This window comes from Porcisia hertigi, chromosome 32 (assembly GCF_017918235.1).
Source record: "Porcisia hertigi strain C119 chromosome 32, whole genome shotgun sequence".
Taxonomy (NCBI): Eukaryota; Euglenozoa; class Kinetoplastea; order Trypanosomatida; family Trypanosomatidae; genus Porcisia; species Porcisia hertigi.
Window position 1 is genome coordinate 967,414 of NC_090591.1, and position 24,737 is coordinate 992,150.

Here is a 24,737-nt window from a genome sequence, read left to right on the forward strand (position 1 = left end):
AGAAGGTAGAGACGTGATGCTCAACACGGGGAAGGGAAAGACGCCATGGATCGAGGGGAGCGAAAATGAGGCGCTGGTATACGGCATCCCCTCCCGACCAACCCCACCCCCAGAAGTGTCTTCAAATGAAACAGGGGAAGCCACGGTCTCTTCGATGTCTGCTCGAATGTGTTTGAAAGGGGGAGAGAGCTGCACTCAGGCACTTTGACCCATTTCTCTTCCCCTCCCCCCTCCTGTGCACACACCCGTCGTGCCAGTATCGAGTCACTGTCTGACCAAATGATCATTCCCGGAGTGTGTGTGTGTGTGTGTGTGTGTGTGTATACGTACATGTTTACGTTTAGCTTCTAAACACCTGTTTCCCTCCCCTCCCCTCCCCCTTCACACACACACACACACACCAGATATTGACCGTGATAAATACGGGTAGACCCTGCGCGTGTGCTTAGGCTTACCTGTACAAAGCATTATGGGCGTGTCACCGTGTTCGCCGGCGCCGGGCCCTTGAGAACGATGCGATCGGCGACCTCGCGAAGCATCTCCGCCACTGACCGACGGTAGCCGAGGAGTGTCACATTGCTAGGGTCATTTTCTTCGGCGACAGCGACCCAGAGAGAGCCGCTATTCGGAACCACGGAAAAAGGTGTGTCCACGCCAAAGGCTGACGCTGCTGGTGGGTTTTCCTTGTCCGCCAGCTCGCCGCTCGCGCCACTGATGGCGCTGCAACAAGCGCCGGCGTCGCCGCTGGTATTCATAACGGAGAAAACCCACTGTTGAATGGCCTCCGCAGTAAGCTCACCCGTGGAGGTGGCATCCGCGACGGCATCGATACCCCTCCCACCCTCAGCGTTTCCGTCGGAGTCTTCTTTTCTCTTTCCTTCCAGAGCCTCACGCACGAGAGACTGCATCACGGGCGTCTCCGCCATGCGCCACAGCAGTCCCACGGCATCACCGCATCGGCCCTTGCTCAGCTGCACCGCCTTCTTTGCTTGGTCGAGCGCCCTTGCATACTGCCCAGCGGCGAAATAGAGCTGCGCCACTGCACATAGAGCAAGTGGCTCACGCGACTTCCACTGGCGCATCACCTGCGCGGCGGCCCTGCCGCGGGAAGCGCACGGCTCCAGAGAAATGAAAAGCCCCAGCAACTCACCAAGAGCATCGTCCTGCGCCATGGCAAAGGTCCCCTCGCGTGTTTTGGGGAGCTTCTGGAGAACCTCATGAACCACCTCCAGCGCCTGCCCTGGCGTGCCATATTGTGCCTCCAGCATGGCCTGCGCTACCCCGATGCGGGCGACGGCACTGGCTTGCCTCTCGAGCTCCTGGGGTGAGACACTCCGCGCGAGAACGTGCGATCGCGTACTCTGGAGATCCGGCGCACACGCCGAAAGTGCATCCGTCAACAAGGCCCGCGCGGCAGCCACGTTCTGCAGCAGCTCCGCCTCCACGCGGATAGCTACGAAAACCCACACAGCCGCCACCGTCCAGCAGTGGTCGGGACTGAGCGCCTTCTTGGATAACACGCGAAGCTCGCGCACCCCACTGGCGAAAGACTCGTCTTTCCGGAGCAGCTCAACAACCGATACCGCTGTCGACGTCGGCGCCAGCACGTCCTGTCGCTGCTGAATCACGCGCCGCTTCTCCTCAAGTCGAATAAGCCACAGCCGCCAGGAGCGTCGGCATTGTTCTAGGGCGTCCGCCACCAGCGCATCAACCGACTGCCCTTGACTGCGGCGCAGTATGGCAAGCTTGACCCACACCTCCTCCTCAGACTGCTGGTTCTGAACGGTTGCCGCTGCACCCCTGGCCGCCTCAATTGCACTCACCAAACAGACATCCGCTGCAGCGCAATCGCCCATAGCGACCAGCATCTTGGCCCGGGCCACGTACAGCCGAAGGGCGCCTGCCGTCTGGTCATTTGCAGTTGAGAGGATCATGTGCAGATGGCGATCCATAACAGCGAGGGCAGCAGCAAAGCAACCACGACGGTAGAGGGCGTCAGCCACGGCCAGTGGCACCTCTACAAGAAGGAGCTCCATTGAACAACGGAGCTGAGGCCCTGCGTTCGCACCGCCAGGAGCACTGGACGCTCCCTTGAGTGGATCACCCGAACACTGTAGGGCGAGCGAAGCACCCCCGAGTGCGCCTGCCGCTGAGGTGATGATGCGTGTGCTGAGGCCAAGCAGCGAAGCCAGGACCACCACCAGGGGAGGTGGTAGCGGAGGCTCCGATGCGATGCTTGATACCATCGTTGTCACAGCTGCGGAAGTCGTCACAGCAGCCCCTGGGGCCAGAGAGGGCCTCACAAGCTCCTCCTCCTCCTCCTCCTCCGCAAGACCCTGCCCTTCGCTGTAGGCACCGACAGCTCTCCGTGCCACCGCAGATTGACACGCAGTTGACAAGAAAGAAGGGCTTTCTTCCGCTCTGGATCCACGCGCTGTGCCACAGCGCAGCACCACGGATAAAGCACCGTGTAAAACAGCTGCAGAAGCGGACAAAACCGCAGAGGTCACGACAGGGAGAATCTCACGTGTCGTGGCAATAGTAGATATGGGTATCGCCGCGGCGGCGGCGCTGCTGCTGCTGCTGCCGCTGCCCACCACCGCCATCGCCTTGACGTCTCCGCTGTGGTTTTCCGCGAACTCAAGCTGCTGCTGAAGTCGAAGCCACGAGTAACAGAGAGCGCACTGCACACTGTGTCGGCTCGCTGCATCGGTGGGAAGCAGCGAAACGAGATCTTCGAGCCACGTGGCAGCGATGGCGTTTGCAGCCCCTTTCTTGTCATCCGGATCCACGACACAGAGAAACATGTGCGCAGCGGTGCAGACATACACGTTCGGCGCCGCGGACCACGCACGAGAAGCCACCACCGTTGTTGCCTCGGCGTTCGACACCTCGGCCCAATCACCGCCCTCCACATTCTCATTGAGAAGCAACGAGAGCGCAAGTGAAAGCCAAGCGTGCCGCGAGCCCGGCTCGCCAAAGTCGAGGTAGTTACGCTGTGCAGTGCGTACCAGGCCATGCACCTCCGTGTCTGCTTTCCGCACGGCTGCGTACAGCGCCGCGGCGAATGCGGTGCCGTCCGTGTCGCCCTGCGAGAACTGAAGCTCACCACTCTTCGAGTGCGGGAAAGCTGTGCTCGCGGCTGTGAAACGGTCTGCCCAGTGGTGCGCAAGTATGTGCCATTCCACATACTTTGCAGCTTCGATTATGAGCGCCAATGAAGGATACCGCGCCGCCGCCGCCTGGAACATTTCTTTTCCTCTCTGGTACGTCTCCAGGCGCGCCAAGCGTGCCCACAGGAGCGGCAGTGTAGGGGTGTACTGCAATGCTCTCTGTAGAAGCGCGCGCTGGTCCTGCGACGAGGGCACGTAATGGACCAGACGCAGCCACAGACGCTCGCTCGATGGGCATGCTAGTACGGCTCGCTGAAGGCACTGCACTCGCTCGAGAGGCGGTACACAGTCCAGCAGCTGTGTCCAGAGGTCCTCCTCCCCGGGACACGCTGACGTGGCCTCCTCAAGCAAACGGCGGCGGCCACTGTAGTTGTCCTTGGCGAGGTATCGCAGGCGCTCCTCCCAGATGCGCTTGCCCTTCTTGCCGGTCACGGCGCACCCGTCCACGAGCGTCTGATACGCTCGACGCGACATCCCCATTTGGCGGTAGGCGCGTGCGTGGGTTATCCACGTTGTTTGCTCCTCGGTCGACCCCATCTCCAGAACGTTGTGAAGGCCGGCTTCTATAGCAGACGCCTTGCCCTTCAGAACGTCGTAGGCAGTGAGGACACGCTCCTCGGCAAAGACGTGCTCCTCGGCGGCCTCGCCTTCCTCTGTGCGAGCGCTGCGCACCACTAGCGGAACCGAGGGACCCGACGCAGACACCGACGCCGACGAGTTCACCATTGCTGACGGCTCAGATAGTGCGAGCTCCGAGTCGGCTCTCTGCGATCCTGCCGCGTTGATTAACCTTGCCGAAGGGGCGGCTGGCGCAGCCTCCAGTGTAGCGAGATCCTCCAGTGAGAGCTTCCCCTTTGCCCCACCTCCGCTGCCTACATCGCTGCCATGTACACCGCTGCTGTGGCGCCCGCCAGCTGAACCACTTACCGCTTCCTCACCCCCACGCCTCGGCCTCCGCGCGCGGTCTTCTAGTCGCTGCATAGCAGAAAAGAAATCGCTCTCATCTCGTGTCATCTTCGCTGTAGTGTTCACAGCAGTGGTGAGTTCCGCTGTTGTGACAAAGCCCTTTGCCCCACGACCGACCCCGTACACATATCCCTTTGGCGGGTGTGGTGCATGCCAGTCCACTTTGGCGAGCAGCTGCTCGTACTTGTCTTGTTTCCCGTCCATCCTATTGCACAGCCACCACGAGGAGGAAGGAGATACACGCAAAAAGAGGGAGAGGCAGGGAAGAACAAAAAGGAAAGCGGGGGATTGAGGTGATCCTGCGAGCAAGAGAGAGAGAGACAGAGGGCGATGCCCTGCGCGTCCTTTACGCACCTCCTCGTGCTTTTATAACTGTTGATGTTTTCTCCTTTAGGGGAGGGGGGACTCGCGTGCCAAAACCTACACGGAGATGTGTCGCAGGGATCTCCCTCCCTGTGTTATCGATTTGTTTGAAGTGAGCGTGCTCATTTGTGCATTGGGTATTGTTGTTGTTTTTGCGAGAGGGAGTGAAGCGAGAGGGGGTGAGGAGAGAGGGGAAGGGGGGGGGTAGAAGCGTGAGTGGAGTTCCGTCAACGAATGAGAAAAAAAAAAGTGGTTTAGTGGGATGGATGCCCAAGGGCAGACGAGGGAAGGGGACGAAGACGCTTGTATGTTGCTGCATTGTGCGGAAGGGGGAGGAAGGGGGGGGATGATATCCTCTGTCTGTTTATGCTGCGGCGTTTAAGCCTCAGGGCGGCGGCTAGGATACGCGTCTTGTAGCACTGTGCACGCCGAAAAGCATTGGGGTATCATGGTGGTAATGGCCCAAGATGCCCCTGATGTACTTCAATAAGACCTGTGTTCTAAGCCGCCGCTTAGTCGGAGGGAAGGGGGGCAGGGAGAGGGGGGAGGGCCTCGCTCTCGCTCCCTCGCCGTCTTTCAGGCATCATAATCCTCAATGAACGGGTGGGTATGCAGCCACTTCGAGTAGCACACTCGAAACGGCCCTCATGTTGATGGTGACGATTGGTAGCTGCAGCAATTACGCTGCCTTGCTATCTTTTGCCCTCATGAGATAGCCGCTCACCTGGCACTTGAGCTATATAGTTATGCATGTGTGTGTGTGTGTGGGTGGGTGGGTTGGTGTGTGTGTCACTGCCTCAGCCTCCGGCCTGAATTCCACTTTTCGCCGTGAAAAAAAGAAGAACTCATTTTTCTCCTGTCGTTTGTTTTTGTTTCCTCGTCCCTCCACCACTCAAAGCTCTCGTGCCCCACCAAGCACAGAGATTAGGCGATGCTTAGCCACCTCTCTCCGGAGAAGGCGAGAAGAGGGGGGAGGAGGGCACACGAGACTCGCGAAACGAAAACTGGAACAAACCAGAAAACAAAAATAAAACAGCGACGAGCCCCCGCAAAACGGGGACGGCGTTGCTCGCTTTTCATTGTTTTTCGTTTTTTATTTTCCTTGGGCTTTTCTCATCTCGTTCTTCTCTTATTTCGCAACACGAACGCGCGACACGTCTCCCCCCTCCCCCCATACCACCACAAAAAAAAAAACACCGCGCGACGCGGTACGCGCTCAGCAAGAAGAGTATTCACCCCCCGCGGCATAACAGCAGCACTTCCAGTAAGAGGAGCTCTTGGCGAGATTCGGATTTGAAAGAAGCGCTCGTTCTCCTCTCCACACCTTCTCCGGCCTACTCCTCCTCTTTCTCTCTCTCTATCAACAGATAGGAGACTCCTTCACACCCACTGCTGTCGATGCTGTGGAGTTAACGTGGGCGCACCTCCTCGAGGTAGTCATCGTCATACATGCTGCGGCGTTGTTCCAGCGAAGCTCCCATACGATCCACGCGTGCGTCGAGCAGGGACTGCAAATGCAGCCCCTGCCACCCCACATAAATGATCATAACGGCGTACATCCAGTAAAACCAACGGAAGTCAATCTTCTGCAGGGGACCTTTTGATTGTGCATACTTGATGAGGCTCTCCCGCAGAACATTAGTATCCACGTCCTTGAAGTCCTCGGGGTTGATCTTGCCCTTGTGAATGCGCGACTGCCGAATGTAGCGCCGCATGGCGCCGTAGTTGCTGTGTGAGTACATGAAGAAACGCGGCAGATCAATTATGAGATAAGCGGCATCCCGTAGCGCACACTGCAGCTTGTTCTCCACAGGGTTCCAGTGCATGAGCGTCTGGATGTCATGCTGCAGCGTGCGCGTCGCTGAAAAAACAAACGACAGAGGTGGAGCGCCTGACATGGGTGTGTGTGTGTGTGTGTGGCCCTGCGAATATAAGGGGGCGATGAGAGGAAGTAGATCGGTGAAGCGGGATGTAGAAGAGTGAGGTTCAGTTGATCTGATCCTCGAACTCCCCTGTCACCTCACGTTCACCCAATGAGTAGCCAAGCAGAGAACCCCCGAGTGCTGTGGACAATATGCAGCATCCTAGGTACACAACCATTGCACAAAAAGAAAAACGATGATGTATTTGTGTGTGTGTGTGTGTGTGTGTGTGTTTGGGGAGGAGGGTTGCAATCGTTTTGAGAGAAACCAAGACGGAGACGGGGAGAGAGTAAGAAAACAAGTCAGAGGGCCAACAGGGCAGGCATAGGACGGGTGTGCGAGGGAAAAGCATGACAGTAGACAAAGAGACGGAGACGAAGCAACACCGGAATGGTGTGTGGAAGGTTATGAAAGCTGTTAGGCGCGCACCCACCACTGGCCGCTACCTCCCTCCTCTCCCTCGGTCTTCTCCGACGTGCTTGGCTGTCGAAAAGACGCTCAAACAAAACGCTATGCCGTAATATGTATATATATATATATATGTAGATGGCCGATAGTGAACTCGGAGTGGCAGTGAGCTTTGGAGGAGGGGGGAGAGAATAGAGTTTACACACAAGTATGCGCCACTGCCTTGCTGCAGGAATCATGTGCAATTCGCTTCAAAGCGCGCGTGTACTCACCCTTCCCGGTGATTTTGGGTATCCGCCCTCCCCCTGTACTGACTCGCCGTGATACAGCGGTGGTGAGGCGAGCTGGTCGCACAGTGATCACGGGCAGCCCTCCATGACGAGCTGGACACTCCAAGGAAGGCTCCCGTAATAACAAGGTGCTTTGATTCTTTCCCTCCCCTCCTCCCCTCTTTTGCACTCCTGAGGAGACAACACCGTCACACACACGCACACCAAGAGGCGTTGACAGCGCATCGACAGAGATGATTGAAGAAAAAAAAAAGCCCTAGAAATGAGATGTGTGGAGCGGGGGTCGGTGGAAGAGAGAATAAGAAAAAAAAAAGGTCCAGAGAATGATAATATAACACATGTGAGTATATGCATGTAGGGTGGCGGGAAAGTGGGGGGGGGGGGGGGCACCCGTCCTGTGCCCCCTACACCACAGCATAGATAGACGTCTCGATCACATCACCTTGGCAGCCAGTCACTCCAAGATACGGCTGCAACAAGCACGCAAAGAGCCGCGCATCCGTGACGATCTCCCCAACGCGCTCTCCTACAATATTACACAGGTCCTCCACACATGCAGAGGCGCTGCTGCCGTCACGTGACGCCGCAAGACGCGAAGTGGTGCCAAAGGGGTCAGCATTGCGGGCATCTCGAGGCATTGCGCACACCGTGACGGCACCGTCGATCTGGATCACGTTTGACGAGAGTGTCCAGACGGCTGTCTGGATGTGCTGCCGTGACGGAACCAAGTCCAGCAAGCGTCCAAAGACGGCATCGCGCACGACCACCTTCGACAGCTCCCGCTTGTCCATCGTTGACAACAACGGAGCTGTGGTATGTGTAGTCGGAGAGGGCATCAGCGCCACAGCTGAAGAAGAGGGCCGAGAAAACAGATCCGAGGAGGTGGGACGGCAGCAGTGCGGCGGCGACGTCATGAAGTCCGGACTAGCGGCCGCGCCTGCCTCGCTGTGAGAGGTACCGCTGCTGTGGGCCGTGCAGTCGCCGCGTCTATCTCCTGAATGAAGAGTGAAGAAGCGTGACGGGGGACGCTGTGGAGAGCCGGAGTTGCGCGCAGTGAGAGAGCACGCGCGATTCCGCAGCTGATAGAGAAGGCTGAAGCGGATGACTGGGGGGGCACCTGCCGCAGGCGCAGCAGAAGTCCGCTGGCTGTCCGTCATACTGCGACTGCCCGAATGGCTTCGGGGGGAGGGGGGAGGGGGGAGGGGGAAGAGAGAAATCCTTTTGTCCCTCTTTCGCTTCAAGATCGGGTAGGGCTTCTTGAGTGTCCGTATGGAGAATCCTCACGTGCGCCGGCCTGGCGCCGCCGGCTATGCGATCCAAATCAGAAGCAAAGAAAGAAAGGAGGGGAGAGTGGGGGGAGCGGGGGTGGAGTGAAGAGGGAAAAAAGAGAGAAGATCAGCAGGTGTGCACATGGGGCTTTGTTGTGTAAGCGGGGAGGATGAAGCTGGAGGTGACCTACACTCACGTGCGCATGTCCAGGGAGTGGGGAGAAGAGGGGCCTCCAATGTGCCACACAACACCGCCCACCCCCTCCCCCCACTTCACCTCGCGTCACATCACCCTCCTTTCTCAGAGAGTTGAGCACCAGCGCACGCCCTTTCCTACGCTGCAGAAAATATAGATCCCAGTGTGGCCCACATAGAGCGAACAAGGAACCAAAAGATGGCAGTGTTGGAAGATATGCACAGGAGGTCTTTAGACACCCCCTGTTTCGCGACATGTACATGCATGCGCACACACGCACACACATGCATACGTAGAGTTTCCTCCATAAGTTATTCCCTGAAGACTGCCGCTCTACACTCTCCTCCGGGCCCGACATCCATTCGAGAGATGGCAGGTATGTGATGTCACCACTTAGGGGGAAGCCGGAGCGCAAACACACTGCCACAGCAAGGCCTCCATGTCCACCACTGTCACCGACAACTTTCGCGTAGCTGTGTTTTCACACGTCGCAGCCAGAGTAGCCAGCGAGGATGTGCTGAGAGGCAGCGTTACCCGTCGTGTCGAAAGGTCAGTGCCACGCACACACTCCAAAACCACTGTACCGCCCGTCACAGTCATCTTTACATGTGCGGTTGGTGCCAGCGAGACGAAGAGCCGTGGCAAGGAGAGGTGAAAGCTTATCAACGTACCTGGCCGCACATCGGCGTCGATGTGCCTGCCGAGTCCGCCGCCTGTGAAGAAACACTCCTGGAGGGCTTGAAGCTGTGTAGCAAAGGTGTCCATCACAACAGCGCACAGCAAGCGGTTCGCCGCTTGGAGCCCTCCGCTCAGGCCATCCTGTGCAAAGGCCCGCTGAAGAAAGTTGTGCAGAGCCTCCCGATCGTGGGGCACTATTCGCACCAGAGACGCAGGCGCGGATGCGTCCACTGGTGGTGAAGCGGGGTCACGTGTACCCTGAGGACTGCACTGAGTTACCAAGGGGCCTAGAGCAGATGTAGCAGGCGCAGGTGGTGGAACGGTCGCGCTGTGCACATAAGGCACCGCCAACGCTGCCGCCTGTGCCGTCATGAGCGAGGCGCCAGCGCTGGTGGTGAAGAGGTTCCAGTGGAGCGCGATGAGCGTCCACTGTCGGCGCCGCACGTCATAGCTGAGGTCCAGGAAAAGTGCATGCTGCAGACACACGCGCACGACCCCGCTCTCAGCGCAAACAAACTCCGTGTAGACGACGTCGGCGAGGAAGTCCGCCTGCTGCGCTTCAGTGAAGCTTTGCAGCACCTCGCGCAAGGCGGCTCGGTATGCAGAAACGTCGCGGGCCACCCACGGCAACTCGCGCAGCAAGTGCGCCTTAGTGTGCACGCACCAAGCTCGCTTCAACATGACACGCTCCGCCTCCGAGTTTAGCCGAGCGAGCTCCTGGACCGCAGGAGAGACGTACAGAGGTGCGCACACCGCATTGACGCGTGGCAGCAGTGCGGATCGGGCACTGTAAATGGCGAAGCGACGCTTGCGCTGCTGCGCGGCTAGCGCATGCCAGTAGTTTGGCTGGTTCGGAGCGACAGCTGTGAATGCAAATGAAGATGCAACAGATTCGTGTGCTTCGTCGCGCAGTCGCTTGCCGGTGGCAGCAGTACCAGCGGCACTGGACCGACGACGAAACACAATGCCCACATTGCGGCTAAAAGCGCTTAGGGTGCCGTCTGCGAGAGAGACGGGATTTAGAAACGGCCGAATGTCTGGCAAGGCGCGGGTCTCCGACATGGAATCGACCGCCTCCGCCGCAACATGTCCACCAGTGTGAAGCTCCACCCCTCCCATCGGAGTTGCTGTACCTTGAAAACGCTGTGTCACACCATCGAAACGGCGCAGGGCCAGCATGAGCACAGGATTCTGGCGCACCGTTTCACAGCTTACACGGTAGACATCCCTCCCCACGTCCTTGGCCGCCGGGAGAGCCTCTGATGCAAAATAAGACGCCCCGATAGCCCCATGGGGCCCCTGAGTACAATTCGCAACCCCCGAAAACTGAACCAAAAGGTGCTTGACGCGCTGTAGGCGTTCCAATAACTGGCGCGACTCCGCTGTGTCAGCCTCTGTCAGCGGTGCAGTCTCGTTCTCCGTATCGGCTGGGCCACGTGCGGCAATTCGAGCGTGTGCCGCAAAGGTGCCACTGCCTGCAGCGGAGCTACTATCCGTGTTCTCTACTTTGGCCATGTTACTAGCCTCGTCACCCCAGCCTTCTTCTTTAAAAGAGACGTCGCCGGTTTGGAGGTTGTCGCGTAGCTGCACCGCGTAGTCAATCAGCAGGCGCCCCACCGCTGTCATGATTGCCCTTACGCCAGCGCTGTCGACGGAGCCACGCCGCAGCGGGCCAGTCGTTTGCGCTACAGACTCGCCATCGGATGCCATGCAGATCGGTCTAGGAGGAAACTTGAAACGGGGGGAAACCGAGACGTCATCCAATGTCTACTGATAAACATACGCGGAGCACCACCTCTCCTCTCTCAATACGCACACAGCCCCCCTTGTTGTCGTGCACTACAGAAGTTCTCAAGAGCAAAACCACCGGGGAGCTCATCCATAAAAAAACAAAAACTTATGAAAAAAAAATAAGGCAAAAGGAGAAGATGCAAGGAGAGGAGTAGAGGGGAGGGCACAGCAAGACATGCGCGAGACGCTGGGACCGCAGATACTTGGGGAAAAAATTAGTGGAGGCACACAGAGTGAAGCATACTGTGAGCAGACACTGCGTCATTGGTCGGGGGTGGGGGTAGCGGTGGGCCCCACACCACCAGTGGGAGTGGCGGTTTCCATGACTGTTCATGATGAATGGGGCGTCCCCTTTTGAGAGAAGTTGTGCGCTGAGGTGGGGAGACAGGGTATATATATATATATATATATATATGCATATATTTACATATATGTTCAACCTCCTCCAGTAGTGCTACACTCTTTGTTGCTGTGTCGGTGGCTAGAACTCCAAGGAGAAAAGGGAAGAAGCGAAAGACAGAGGCGACGATCCTCTCGTGGGGAATGGGCGGTTCCTGCCCCCTCCCCCGCATCTGCTTCCCCCACACAATCCTGTCGTCTCGTGTTTCCTTTTGTGGTATATTTGTCGTGAGCTGCACTAAAGAAAGGGATTGTGTGTATGCGTACGTATCCTTCGGACACCCCATCCCCCTGGACATGTCCGTTACCGAAAAGCGTGAAGCAAAAAAAATAAAAGCAACGAAGACGACGACGCTACCGCTTCCCTTCTCCCTCTCCTTTCATAAAAGCATCAAGACAGACAGTGGAGCTGTAGAGTATGAGAAGGCGTGGAAAGAGGGGGGGGGCGGAATAGGAATTGATGGGAAGGCATCGACATCGCGAAAGAGTGACGGAGACTACGAGAACAACTAAAAACACATCAGAAAATGCATGAAAACAAGAAAAACTCTAAAGATGCGACTGGGAAGCTAGGTGACACAGCAACAGTGAGTCTTGTGCAGGGGGGGGGGGAAGTGGGAACAGGGGAGGAGAGAGGCACAGAGACGCACTCGCACACTTAGTACAGCATAAACGTGCCCGTCTACGATGATAACATGTCGCCATCAGTGCAATAGCGGACGTGTGAGAACTAAAATTCAATGAGCGCAGAGAAGCAGGAGTAAAAAAAAGAGAGTGTGTGAACGAGGGAAAAAACAAAGTGATAAGAACAAAAACAACAAGAGGGGGAGATAAGATAAGGGGGAGAAGAGAGAGAGAGAGAGGGGGGGAAGCAGCGATGACACGCACGTATTTACAGAGCTCTCTCTCTCTCCATCTCGCTTCTCGTCTATCAAAAATAACGATTCACAGGTCCACACATGCAGGCATGCGACATGGGTTTCCTCAGATGTCGTCGTTCGCCTGGGCGCCGGCAGCCTTGCCCACTCTGTGACCAAAGCCGCTGCACTTCTTGGGCTTGGACCCTCTGCTTGAAGACATCAACGAGGCTCCCTCTAAACAAGAGCCGGTTGTCCGTCAAAGAAAGTGGGAGGGGGAGGACCTCGCGTACGATTACGCGAACTGATGTCACGGTGGCCAGACACGTGTCGGCGCATTTTGGGCCCGCCATGCTCGTCTACTGGTGATACATGGCCGCTATTGTCGTGTCGGTGGCGACCCCTATTGCCCCCACTGCGCCTATGCCGACCCCTCCTCTGTGTTGGAACGTCGTGCTGCAACTCGATTTGGTTGACAAGCTCCTGCGGTATCTGCGGCTGATTTCGTTTATGCTTCCCCTCAGCACCACTGTTCATCTTCTTCATGAGGCGCTCGAAGAAGCCGGGCTTGGGCATGGGGGCTGTGTTCGCTGCAGGGGTGCCGTACATTGACGCACCCCTGTATCCGCCGCCGGGGGGTGCGAGCGTCGGTGATGCTGGAGGGTTCTCAAACCTGATGGTGGCCCCTCCGTGTGTGTCGAAGTTAGCTGGGGATCCCGCAGTCAAAGAATACGATGGAAGAGAAGAACACACGCTGATGCCGCCTGCATAGGCGGCAGGGGCGACAGTTGTAGGGATGAAGCTCACAACTGCTTTGTTCTTATTTTTTCGAAACAAGCCACCGAAAATGCCTCGTCCCTTGGTGGAAGGAGCCACAGAAAAGTCACGGCCAGCACTGACGTTGTTGTTATCGTAACTCTGCCGCAGAAATATCGGGCCGCCTATCGCGCCATTGCTCTGTGCCAGATGTTGTGAGCTCCCTCCCGAGTGATCAAGATGGTGATCCGGTGGCGACTCAAAGTGACCATCTGTCCTGCGTAGCTGAGACCCATTCACAACCCCCCATGGCAGGGCGGAGGCGCCACTGAACCCGGTGGATGCATTGTAGACTACCTGAGGTGGCATGATAACAGGCGTCGAAACGACTGCTTGTTGGACCGGCGCCTCGGCATGATTAACAGTGGTCGCGTTGGCCTTAGCTGCGGAGGGTTTGCCGCGCCGGAAAAACCCTAGTATGCCCCTTAGACCTTTTTCCTTGGGAGCCCTGGCGACACTGGCGCTGCCATCCATAGGCGGAGAGGGGGCGCCACCGGCAGGAGGCCCTGTTGCTGGATGTACCGTCAAAGACAGCGAGGCTGCACGTGGCGGTTGGTGAGTGCTGCGGCGTCCTCGGCGATTTTTACGACGCCGACGTCGGCGGCTCCGCAACGGTACCGAGGCGGGACGTGAAGTCGACCCGGAATTAGTTGACAAAGAGGATGAGTACGAGGAAGACCCGCGGCTCAGCTCTGTGTAAGAATGGCTGCCTGACATCGACGAGGCGGAGCGGGGTCGATGATGGTCGCGGTGGCCACGGCGGTTGCGGTAGCGTCTGTGACCCCTTGATGTATTAACAGGTTGAACCGCAGGCGGCAGGGAGGGCGCCGTTACTAAGGGTGGAGACGGAATCGGGAGAGCGTTTTGGTTCGATGGTGCCGCGGGTACAGCTCCTGGTGAGGGCGGACTTACTACGACCGGTGTGCTGCTCACCGCCACAGACGGGGATACGGGAGCACCGACTGCGGAGGGGGGCATTACCCCCAGCGACGGGAACGGCACCACCAATCTCGCTGAAATCGCAGCATTGGCGGCGATTGTGTCCGTTGGGCTGTCCCAACGATGGCTGTGTTGATTTTTTGAGTGGTGGTGATGAGAGCGGTTTGCATGGTCACTAGCAGGGCGTGGAGAAGCAGACCCGGAGCGAGATGTCTCGCTATGCGAGTTGCAGCGGCGTCCGCGGCTTTCACTGCGGTGGCGGTGACCACGTCGTTGCAACCCCTTCGCGTCCTCGTTGGCTTGCCGGCCTGGAGTCGAGTTTTGTGAGACGTCACGACGCCTTTCACCGCTGCTGCCACCGCGACGATGCCGGCGCCGACGCCGCCCGCCCTCATTACCACCACCACCGCCGCCGCCATCAACACCGCTGCCAGCTGCAATCGTCGCGGTGGGCATATGGTGCGCATTGGGATTGTTCGATCCATCTGGAAACACTCCCCCAAACGGGGTCGCCGTGGACGGCGACGGAGCACGCGTGGAGCTTGTGACGTCGACTGGTGGCCCATGGCGATGGTGACGCCGCTCACGACGACCACCGCCAGCGCCGTTTTCACCCAGGGAAGATGGTTCCGGTTCCATCTTGAGGTGTACTGCATCATTATCATCACCACGGTAATGTCGACCCCGGTGATGGCTCTCACTTTTTTTTACAGGGGGCGACATGGATGCGTTTTGCGTTCCGCAGGCGAAACCTGGTACAATGGCGCTGTGCCCCTCGGGGATGAGGGCAGGCGCTGTCCCGCTAGATGCTATTCTTTGGTACTCCTGTGGTGACGGCACTTGACCTTGCATCACGCCAGCGGCTTGAGGTGGCCACGATGCATACTGCTTAACCACAGAGTACGGGGGGTAGAAGAAGCTAGAACCCGGTCGAGTTGCGACGTGGCTGCCGGGGTAGGATACACAAGGATGCGCCCCAGCCCCCAGGTTTTGCAATGGCACGCTTGCACCAGGCGGAGAGAGCGGCTTAGCGAGCGTGCTGTGCACACCGCCAAGACCTACACCGTAATTCCCAGGATTGCCGTACGACCCCATAGCCATGGTAGGGCCACAAGCGCCACCGTTGGCGCACATAAGCCGCAGTTGTTCGTTTCTGTTGGGATTTTTGGAGATCCACGAATGCTGTCGTGGTAGCGACTCTACGCAATCACAAGCCCGGCCTTCTAGAAAATATATGTACACTCGCTGGTACGCAGCAGTACCACCGCACACTTCTCGGTGTGAAGGTGTGTCGAGTGGGAACGTATTCCTTCTGCTGAGAACCCGTTTCAGGAATGCCGTGAACCACCACGGAACACAAGGTGAAAAAAAAAACAGGTCAGCCCCCCCCCCGAAAAAAAAAAATAGGGCGCGTGGAGATCTTGAACCCAAGAGAGGAGAAGAGCAGCGCACTGCTGGGTTAGTAACCGGTAGAATCTAGAAAAGGGGGGTTCGTAATGCAAGCAGGGTGATAATATGAGTAAAGCTAAGACAAACAAATGACACGTCTTGTTTCCGATGTGTGCCTCAACAGTCAGGCCCTACGCATATAATACAATATATGCATATCCATACATGTACACACACATATATATGTGTGTGTGTGTGCTTGAGACCGAGCCTCTGCCAGCCAAACCACAGGCACGCCGTGCGGTGCGAGGTGGCAGCGGTACAGACGAGCTGACATCCCCCCTGCACCGCAGGTGCATAACGCCGTCCTCGCCAGAAGTGGCCTAGCATGGGCAGATGGATGTGAGAAAGGGTGTGCATTGTTTCTTCCAGAGTGGGGTGTACTCGAACCCACGGGTACCTCACGGGGGCGCACCCCATCAGCAGGGACACAACGATCACAGAGATGAAGAAGTAGTCAGTGCCGGAGACGCGCAGGGGAGCCCATGAGCCTCCGCCGTGTTAATCAACGCGCCACACACACACACACACGCAGTGCTAGTCAAGTGGGAGCACGCGAGAGAAACACAGAGGAGCCGGGGAGTAGTGGGCGGGGGGAGGGAGGGCCACAGGGCAGACAACACGCTCACGCACATGGATATGTATATAGGCATCGAAGCAGTGCACAGGAGCCACCAAGAAACAAGTCAGAGGGCGGACAAGAAAATCCGGAATGCAAACTCTAAATTCAATACGCGCACACAGCCACAATGGTAAAAAAAAAAGACAGACAGCATCCAACATGTGCAAATCCCAAGGAGAGCGGTGGTTCAAGAACAAAGCAACGAGGGACACAGACAGGTATATATATATTTGTGTGTGTGTGTGGGGGGGGGGGGGAGAAGGAGAGAAAAGAAGAGGAGAGGAGGGGGCTTGCAACGTGAGCGTCAACCCACACAGCAACACAAATACTCCTCATCAAACGCACACGGATGCGGGACACTTTATATGGCGCATGCCAGCGGCGCTATGAAGCTGCTCCCGTTGGTGCCTCCCTACTCGGAGAACCCTACGACGCTGCCAGGACGACGAGCACGCACATGAAACGAGTCCTCTAGGCGGCTGACGCTGCGCTGCAGCTCGCTGCCCGCCGGAGCCACCCTCATGGAGTTGAGCGACGACAGTGTCGCTCGGCGACCCCCAGCGTTGCTGATGCGCGCGGTTGTGTCAGATGAGCTACGGAGGCTATCAAGTGGAAAGTCGCCTTCGAGCCACACCGGGAAGCACACAGTCTCCCCATCCGACACCACGACCGGGTGCACGTTGGGCACTCCCTGCTCGCTCCACAGAGAGCTGGGCATCGGATGCAGTAGCGGCTGGTGGTCAAGCACGGCCAGCCTCTCTTCCTGCGCTGCGAGCGGCTGCAGTACCTGCAGCGTCGCCACCTGCATGTTGTGCTCTATACCGTGGGCTCGCAGAAGCTGCACAAACGCGTTGCGGCGCATTTCCCACACCTCCACGACATCGTCAAGCGCAACAATGCTGCGGGACCAGCGGTGCCGCCGCACACACGTGTACCCGACTACGTGACCCGGGGGAATCGGACGGACAATCCCACCCAGCGGTGCGCTAGCGATGCCTGCCCTGCAAAACGAGCCAGGCTGCTTCTCCCTTCGCAGCAGGGCCGCGTTCATCACGACCCCAGCGCGGCCCTCAAAGAATAACAAGAGCCCGTTGCATTCCTTTCCACAGGAAACAATGACATCGCCTTTCTTGTACCGTACACACTGCCAATGCTGCAGGCATGCGCGGTAGAAATCGCTTGGGACACCCGGGCATAAGCCAACGAGCGGCAGCCGCTCCATCGCACTCAGCAACGCCGAGGAAACGCGACCGCCCGTCAAGCGCGAAGGACCCACTCGTCCTACGCCGCCGCCGCGATCCCCCATGCCACACGAGGAAGACGCTTCTTCGAATATCGTCACGCGTCGTGCGGGGCCAGAGCAGCGATTGCCAACACTGCCCCCTCGCACCGCATTACCGTGTGGTGGGGAATCAACGCCAATGCCGACCTCGGCCAGGCATCCCCCCCTCCTCCACCCTCCAGCACCACCACCGCCGTCAGCACCACCAGCGACCTCGTCGTGTGCCCCTGCCGCCATCAGGGCCAGCACCCCCCCTGCAGGCACGACGCCATGCACGCCCGGCAGCTCTGTGCCGACGAGGCGCGGCCCAAACAGGACGCCGGGCCACTCCTTGTCGCGCAGAAACGAAAGCTCCTTGGCGCTGCGGTACACCACGCTATGCACCTCGGGCTCCTGCTTCATCAGCTGAATGAGAACTTGGAAGGGAAGGAGGTACATGTCAACGTGTGTGACGGCCATGTAATGCTCGCCAACGGTGTCATCGAAAATGCAGCTCGTCTCTCCGTAGGTGTGCCCCTCCACAAGCACAAGGCGATTCTTGGGGTACTCCAAAGGAAAGCTCGTATGCGACGCCGCATCATCTGCGGCTGTGAGCCGAGACGCAGGCTCTGAGATGTTGCTGTGCGTGCCGCCGCCGCCGCTGCTCAGCACGGATGCCTTGCGCTGCATTTGCACAACACCACGCCGAATGAAAAAGATGTGCCTCGGTCTCTCCTTCTCACAACACTCCATGCCTGCAGCGTAGACTCGTGGAAGCATTAGTTCACGTATGTGCTCCAGCTGCTCCGCGTGGAGCCGCGTCAGCAGCGGGCACATCCGAAGCCGGGCCTGGGTAAGAGGCGCAAAGTATGGCAACAGCCGTTCGCGCGTCTGCAGAGCCTCTGTGAGGAGGCGCCGCTGCCCTCCTGACGGCACGCACTCGCACAGCATGTGACAGTACACCGCCTTTGGGATTCGAAGAACGATCGCCATCGGGGAAGACACAGAGAGGGTGGCACAGTAAGGAAAGCCCCCAACGCACTCCAGCTCACCTAGCACCTGTGGGGCCGTCAGCCACTCGGCCTCGGCGTCGGCGGAAAGGGCGGCGAGTTGAGGAGCCTGCAGCGCCGAGCTGCTCCGCATCGATAGTGCACCTGCCGTGTCGGCCGTGCCTGTCACGCTGGCCGCGGGCTCCTGTCCTGAACCGGTTGACAACCGACGAGCAAAGGTGGCATTCGGCCGAATCGCAGGGCTGCCGCTCGCGCTGCTGAGACGGCTGCTTCTACTGCGAGGCATGACAGCAGAAGACCGTCGCCCCGCCACGGGCAGACCAGCGCCAGCATTCACTACACTGTCCTTCCGCAAGAGCGCACAGCCCGTAGTCGGGGAGCCAACGTTGGCGCCGCCGCCGACTGCGACGGCAACACCACAGCGCCGAAGGGTACCGCCGACCAGCACAAGCACCTCACTGGCAGGCTCCAACTCCCACTCCAAGAACTCCCCATGCAGGTGGACCGAGACCTGGACGTGGCTCGAGCGGAGTACGTCCCGCACCTTGCTGCGTACCTCAGCCCCTACTGCCGATTCCGCCGGCAGGGCCGCCATCGCGCCGCCCTGCACCTCAGCAGCAGCACTACCGGTCGCGAGAGGGCGGCCGTCAGCGGTGACGCTGTGAGGGTCATGCAACACAGCCCCAAAGAAGGATGTGTACTGGAGCGCGTCGAACGCCGCCGCCTCCACCTCCTCCCAGGACGCATGGCTCGAGAGGAGGCGTTGATTGACCGCACGCCTAGCTTGACGGAGGCGATGCACATGTAAGATGGGTGCGAAAAGGCGCTGCAGCACCTCCACAGCAACGCTGCGCAGCTGCTCCTGGACGGCGGCTGGCAGGTCATCCCTGATCATCTGCTGCCCGCTAGGCAGCTTTGGGGATAGGTCAGATATGGACATCCGGTCCGGAGAGAGGAGTCCGCCCGTCTTTTTCTTTTTTGATGGGGAGAGGAATGCGCACGGTATGTGAGACGACGACCGAGTATTCCCTGCCTCAGTGACTCTGTCGCTTCCCTCCTCTTTCCACACACACACACACACATCGGTGCGTGTGAGCGGAGACACGCGCAGAGGCGAGTGCGCAGGGCAAGAAGGTTTGAAAGAGGGGAGAGGGGGTGTTGGGTTAAGGAAATGAAGTGGTGGCGGTATGCAACGAAGCCTGCGCTCGCTGTGTAGATGCCCAGCGCTGGAGGGCGCTGTCCGTATAGCTTCATTGGCTCATACGCATGGCGCAGCAGGGGGGAGGGGGGGGGGGGCGGTCGGAGCGAGAGCAGGTAATCTCAACAAGCGGACGCCCCTTTGACTTATTCGTGGGGAGGTGGGGGAGGTGCTTCCAGTCAAGACTCAAATGCCATAAGAAAGGGGGTGCCCATGCGTGGGTGTGACTCACGGAGTCCCGCCCCCGGCACAGCAGCAAAGGACCACACAGCGCCGGTTGAATCCACTCACCGCGAGAGGGGCTCTCTTTTTGCGTGTCCGGTCAGCTGCTGTCTTTTATGTTAGCCGGATTTCTTGCAGTACACCCTCCCCTTTTTCCCCCTCCCCTCGGCCTCTCCGGAAAGCGTATGAGGAAGGAGGATAACAACGGGATAATGCAGGGAGGAGGACAAAAAAAAAAGATGGGCAGCGGCACTTAAAGTCAACTACCCGATGATCGGGCGCCTCCGCCGATAAAAATGAACAGGAAAAAAGAACGTTTTGTGAGGGGGAGAAGAGGAAAGGATCAACATCCTACTTCTGCGTCCGCATGTGTGCAGACCCCTCATTTTGCTGGAACGTGGCCGTTTACTGACAGAACGAAAGCATAATATATATAAATATATATATATATACATACATAGGTTCGAGCCCACAGTCCGCCAGCCAATCCACAGACGCGCCACAGCGTCGCCGACGCAGTCATCTCACCGTGGACCCTACCTCACACTCCACGCATGTGCTGCGCCGACCGTCGCGCTGTGCGCCTCCCGGGGTCGCGCACGCCCATCGCCAGCAGGGAGCGAGGGCCGGCGGACGCCCGCTCGAGTTACCTCCACTCTCAGCCCACCACACAGGAGCACCGCAGACGGGCTCACCGCTGCACGTCGTCCCGGCGTCACGGCATCCACCACTGGACACCAGACACCAGCAGCGGTACAGACGAGCTGACATCCCCCCTGCACCGCAGGTGCATAACGCCGTCCTCACCAGAAGTGGCCTAGCATGGGCAAATGGATGTGAGGAGAGGAGAGGGAGGAAAGAGGGAGTAGTAGGCCGCTCTAATGCCATACAAACTGAGATGTGCGCCCCCCCCCCCCGCTTCCCCCTTAGGTCACCACACTTGAGATATCCGCAGAGAAAAAGCTGACGCCGACTATGTCGCAGAGGAAGGAAACGGGGGAAGTAGGGAGAAAAGAGAGGGGAAAGGGGGGGGAAGGCACAGCAGCTATACGAAGCAAGTCAAAGAGAGTCAAGACACCGAACAAGAACCCTGCCACCACATCCCCTCTCGATGACACATGTTCAAACACAGAGACGCAGACAGGCAAATATACGCAACTCTCGACTCTTCTCCACTCCCTTTCTCGGAGGAGCGAGGCCTTCGCAGCGCAACCTACCCGGCGCGGTCTCAGTTCTCCCGCTCGCTCTCCCCTCTCCCCTTCTGCCGCCATTACCTCCGCCACCTCACAGCGCTCTAGTTGAGCCCGAGGATATTTGTCTCCTCGTCCTCGTCGCCTCTCTGGGACGTATCCCTCGCCTGCCTGTGCCCCGCTGGGGTTACCAACTCCAGCGAGTTGGGCTTGGCGCCCTCCACACGAGCCTCGAAGTCTCCCCGGCGAGAAAATAGGGTGGAGGGATCCATCCTGAACCGCCGGGACGGAGGAGAGCTGCGGTCTACCAAGGGCGAAATCCCTTCAGCCGCCCCTGTCAAGCGACCTGGGGTCGCGGCGTTGTCGTGCTGCTCGCCAGAGGCGTCATGCTGCGATGACACGACACCGAGGCCGAGTTGACTCTTGGGAGTGAGTGAGAAGCAGCTTGCTTCAGTCTCGCCCAGTCGCTGCGCAACGAAGGCGAAGCTCGTGTGGAGGAACTCCTTGTCTTTCGGAGCCAGTAGCATGCGGCACACCACCACCAGCGACGTAACCGGTGCCATGCTTCCATTCAACGACGTGGTTCTGTTGCAGGAAGAGTGTGGCTCGACGATGCAGTGAGTGGACTGGCGTGGATTGTAGAAGTAGGTAGCCTTCACCGGAGGCTGCCTCTTGTTCATGTCCCCAGCCGTTTGTGTTATCTCGACCTCAAGAATTTGGATGGCTGGGAGGTCATTATGCTGCCGCTGCCACTGCTCCAGCTTCGTCTTGAGGCCCGGATTTCTCTCAGCAAGGTCGGCATTCAGCTCCTTGATCATGTCCTCGGGCTTCACCTCCGGGTTGAACCGTTCCTGTGAGTTCATGTCGGCTGCATTGCTCCAAGTCTGTTCGCTATGGCGGTAGAGGCCGATTGTTGTGTACAGCTGCCGATTGACGATGCGCTGCAGTATGTGGCGTGCCTCTTCGAACTTCTTGAGGAGAGACTGTGACAAGACGCTGTTGTCCATTGCCCCAATCATCTCCTTACTGGAGCCATATAGAATCGCCGACACAATCCAGTCGCCGGTGTGCACGTAAAAGTCTGCGTCCAGTACACACGACCGCAGTGGCATGGTGCCACCTTTGTCGTTGTGGACCTTTAACACATCCCCGACAGCTCTCAGAGCGTCCAATGTCATAAGGTCAATCACCTTGCATACACGGTGTTGATAGACTTCCCTGTACATCTGGGCACGCTGACGAAAGATCTCTTCGATATAACCATCCAGCTTATCGGGGTAGCCGATGGATGTCTCACCCCTCCCATTCACCACAACCCGTGCACCCTGGAAAAGGCGCTGCGTAGATATGAACGTTTGCCTACTGAGGCACGCAAGGGAGTCTCGCTGGATGTAGTCCAGCTTGTCCACGTCCAGCCCGTTGCGTTTGTTCGCGACAATCTCCGTCGTGAAGCGCGCCCATTTCCCCCGTCCGACGTTGTCCGGCCATGGCTCGCCTGGAGCAAGGCCCCTGATCAGCAACATCACGTACTCCAGATCCGCCCCGGTAAACCCCAGCTTGGTCAACTCTTCCTCCTTTTCCGACCACAACTTGCGCAGCAGCATAATGCTTGCTTTCTCGTGCGACCAGTTGTGCAGCTCACTCTCCCAAGACAGGGCAGACGAGCGCACAAAGGACTCGAACAAGTGTGAAAGCGGTCCATGGCCGAGATCGTGGCACAGGCCCGCAATGCCGATGCAGTGCATATTCCTCCACAACTCCTCACGCGTCATGCCCAAGATCTCGGGAACACCGAAGTCTCGAGATTCCTTCTCATGGTTATCCACGATGCAGCGATAAAACTCCATGCCAAGGTAGCAGACACCTAAAGAGTGTTCGAAGCGGGAGTGTGTGGCGCCTGGATATATGTAGAAGGTGTTTCCCAGCTGCTTCAGGTTTCGCAGCCGCTGCACAATGGGTGTGTCTATCAAGATGCGGATGACATATGAAAACTCAATCTGGCCGTGGAGGGCGTCGTATATAGACATGGGCCGCTTCGGTGGTACCATCATGAGCAACTCCTCTTGCTGGACAGACTCGGCCCTGGCGCGCAGGTGTGGAGGCATGGCTCTGCTTCCGGTGAGTTTGTGCTAGAGAGTGACAGAAAGGGGGGAGAACAAGAACGCGTTTCTGTGGTGGCGACTGAGCGCAGCCGGCTCGTGGGGGGTTTGGGGGTTGGCGAGGGCGTGGGAGGGAGAGGCGGTGAGAGAGTGCGAGTGCAGGCAACTTGACGGATACCCAAATCTGGTTCGAAGCTCTTGGAGCCGCCCTCCTGAAAAAAAAGGTTGAGGAAAGAGTGGGGAAAGACAATCACACACTCGCACACACGGACACTGTGCAACGCCAACACAACGCTTTCTTTTTTTTTTTTTTGGGGGGGGGGGGGTGGGGGGGGCGGAGAGTGCGTGCGTTGCGAAAACTATAGATACTGAGTTCACAACAACACACAAAAAAAAATGGTCAATATTTAAAGAAATTGTGCGTGCGTGCGTGTGTTCGATAGAGACGGAGGAGGAGAGGGGATAATACTCACATACCTGCAATACTCCCCCCCCTTTTCCTGAAGTGTGCGTCGCGCTCAGACGGGACAAGTCAAACTGTGAAGCCCTGTCGATTTGAGCATATGGCTCTCGGCACCGGCAGACCACCGCTCAACAACAGCGAAGACACGTATATGAGCCGCGTTTGGAACTTTGAAACCAATAAAAAGCGAAGACAGTATTTTCCTTTTTTAGAGAAGCGCGGCCGTGCATGTATATCGGGTGTGGGGTCAATAACAGCGATCGCATGCGTTTTGGGACGTGTATGGGGGAGGGGGAAGGGGGAAGGGGGAAGGGGAGGGAGGGATAGAAGGATGTATGAGTGCGACACAAACTGCGCAGCGCTCCAGTGGACCAACAGGGCATGGAGGTGGTGAGATGACGCCGAGGGGCACGTTAACGCTGCTGTGCATGTGTCCGCTCTTGTGTCCATGAACGCATCACCCACTCCCAGCCGTGGTGCGCTATACCCTCTTTAGTGCCTGCATAGCATTAGACCGAGAATGACTCTGCCACCTACTGCCTCGCTCACCCATTCATCTAACTGCCTCGAATCCAGGCTCTGTCTACGCGCAGGCGCCTTGAACACCAGGGAAATAGAGTTACTCTGCTTTCCTTGGAGGGGTATCCCGGGTGCCCATCGGTGGCTCCAACAGTGTTCGGGTCACAGAGAAGCGTTGGGGGCAACAAAAAAAAAGGGGGGGGTAAAAAAAAAACATATGCGAATAAAAAGGGAGTCACACGCACAACACGGGGTACGGAAACCCATTTATCAGGAGTCAAGGAATGCGGTGCACCTTGTCCCCACCCCACCCCCTCCTTCGCAAGAGCCCTGCCCTCATAAAACAAAAAAAAAGTGCAAGCAGCACAGAAGTAGGCTGATCTATTATGTACATGGGCAGCACGCACGCGTACACCCCCTGATATGCAAACAAAATGAAGCGAAAGGAAAAGCGAGAAAGAAAACGCAGCGGATTCCAAACTCTTGACGCTGTGCTGCGTATGTACGAGCCCACTGCACACCATCTCTCGCGGCCCTGCGTGGGGGGGCAAGGGGAAACCTCCCGGCTCCTCAGAGCCATTTAGGAGGGTCTGCGCACATCACCGCCCTTTGTCACCTTCTTCCTCAGAGTCCACGGC

The 24,737-nt window shown here is 58.0% G+C and overlaps 7 protein-coding genes across 7 annotated transcripts; all 7 read right to left on the reverse strand.

Annotated features, from left to right (window-relative positions):
• Window positions 1-467: 467 nt before the first annotated feature.
• On the reverse strand, window positions 468-4,343 carry JKF63_02612 (uncharacterized protein; the record flags this gene model as incomplete). Its single annotated transcript, XM_067898636.1, has 1 exon — window positions 468-4,343. The coding sequence occupies one exon, from the start codon at window positions 4,341-4,343 to the stop codon at window positions 468-470; it is 3,876 nt and encodes a 1,291-aa protein (XP_067754793.1).
• Window positions 4,344-5,911: 1,568 nt separating this feature from the next.
• JKF63_02613 (uncharacterized protein) lies at window positions 5,912-6,400 on the reverse strand (the record flags this gene model as incomplete). The annotated part of the gene is made up of 1 exon (XM_067898637.1): window positions 5,912-6,400. One exon carries the CDS (start codon window positions 6,398-6,400, stop codon window positions 5,912-5,914), a length of 489 nt encoding a protein of 162 aa, XP_067754794.1.
• Window positions 6,401-7,526: 1,126 nt separating this feature from the next.
• JKF63_02614 (uncharacterized protein) lies at window positions 7,527-8,279 on the reverse strand (the record flags this gene model as incomplete). The annotated part of the gene is made up of 1 exon (XM_067898638.1): window positions 7,527-8,279. The coding sequence occupies one exon, from the start codon at window positions 8,277-8,279 to the stop codon at window positions 7,527-7,529; it is 753 nt and encodes a 250-aa protein (XP_067754795.1).
• A 700-nt stretch (window positions 8,280-8,979) lies between these two features.
• JKF63_02615 (uncharacterized protein) lies at window positions 8,980-10,974 on the reverse strand (the record flags this gene model as incomplete). The annotated part of the gene is made up of 1 exon (XM_067898639.1): window positions 8,980-10,974. The coding sequence occupies one exon, from the start codon at window positions 10,972-10,974 to the stop codon at window positions 8,980-8,982; it is 1,995 nt and encodes a 664-aa protein (XP_067754796.1).
• A 1,574-nt stretch (window positions 10,975-12,548) lies between these two features.
• Window positions 12,549-15,200, reverse strand: JKF63_02616 (uncharacterized protein; the record flags this gene model as incomplete). The annotated part of the gene is made up of 1 exon (XM_067898640.1): window positions 12,549-15,200. The coding sequence occupies one exon, from the start codon at window positions 15,198-15,200 to the stop codon at window positions 12,549-12,551; it is 2,652 nt and encodes an 883-aa protein (XP_067754797.1).
• A 1,349-nt stretch (window positions 15,201-16,549) lies between these two features.
• Window positions 16,550-19,348, reverse strand: JKF63_02617 (uncharacterized protein; the record flags this gene model as incomplete). Its single annotated transcript, XM_067898641.1, has 1 exon — window positions 16,550-19,348. One exon carries the CDS (start codon window positions 19,346-19,348, stop codon window positions 16,550-16,552), a length of 2,799 nt encoding a protein of 932 aa, XP_067754798.1.
• A 1,774-nt stretch (window positions 19,349-21,122) lies between these two features.
• On the reverse strand, window positions 21,123-23,123 carry JKF63_02618 (uncharacterized protein; the record flags this gene model as incomplete). Its single annotated transcript, XM_067898642.1, has 1 exon — window positions 21,123-23,123. The coding sequence occupies one exon, from the start codon at window positions 23,121-23,123 to the stop codon at window positions 21,123-21,125; it is 2,001 nt and encodes a 666-aa protein (XP_067754799.1).
• Window positions 23,124-24,737: the final 1,614 nt, after the last annotated feature.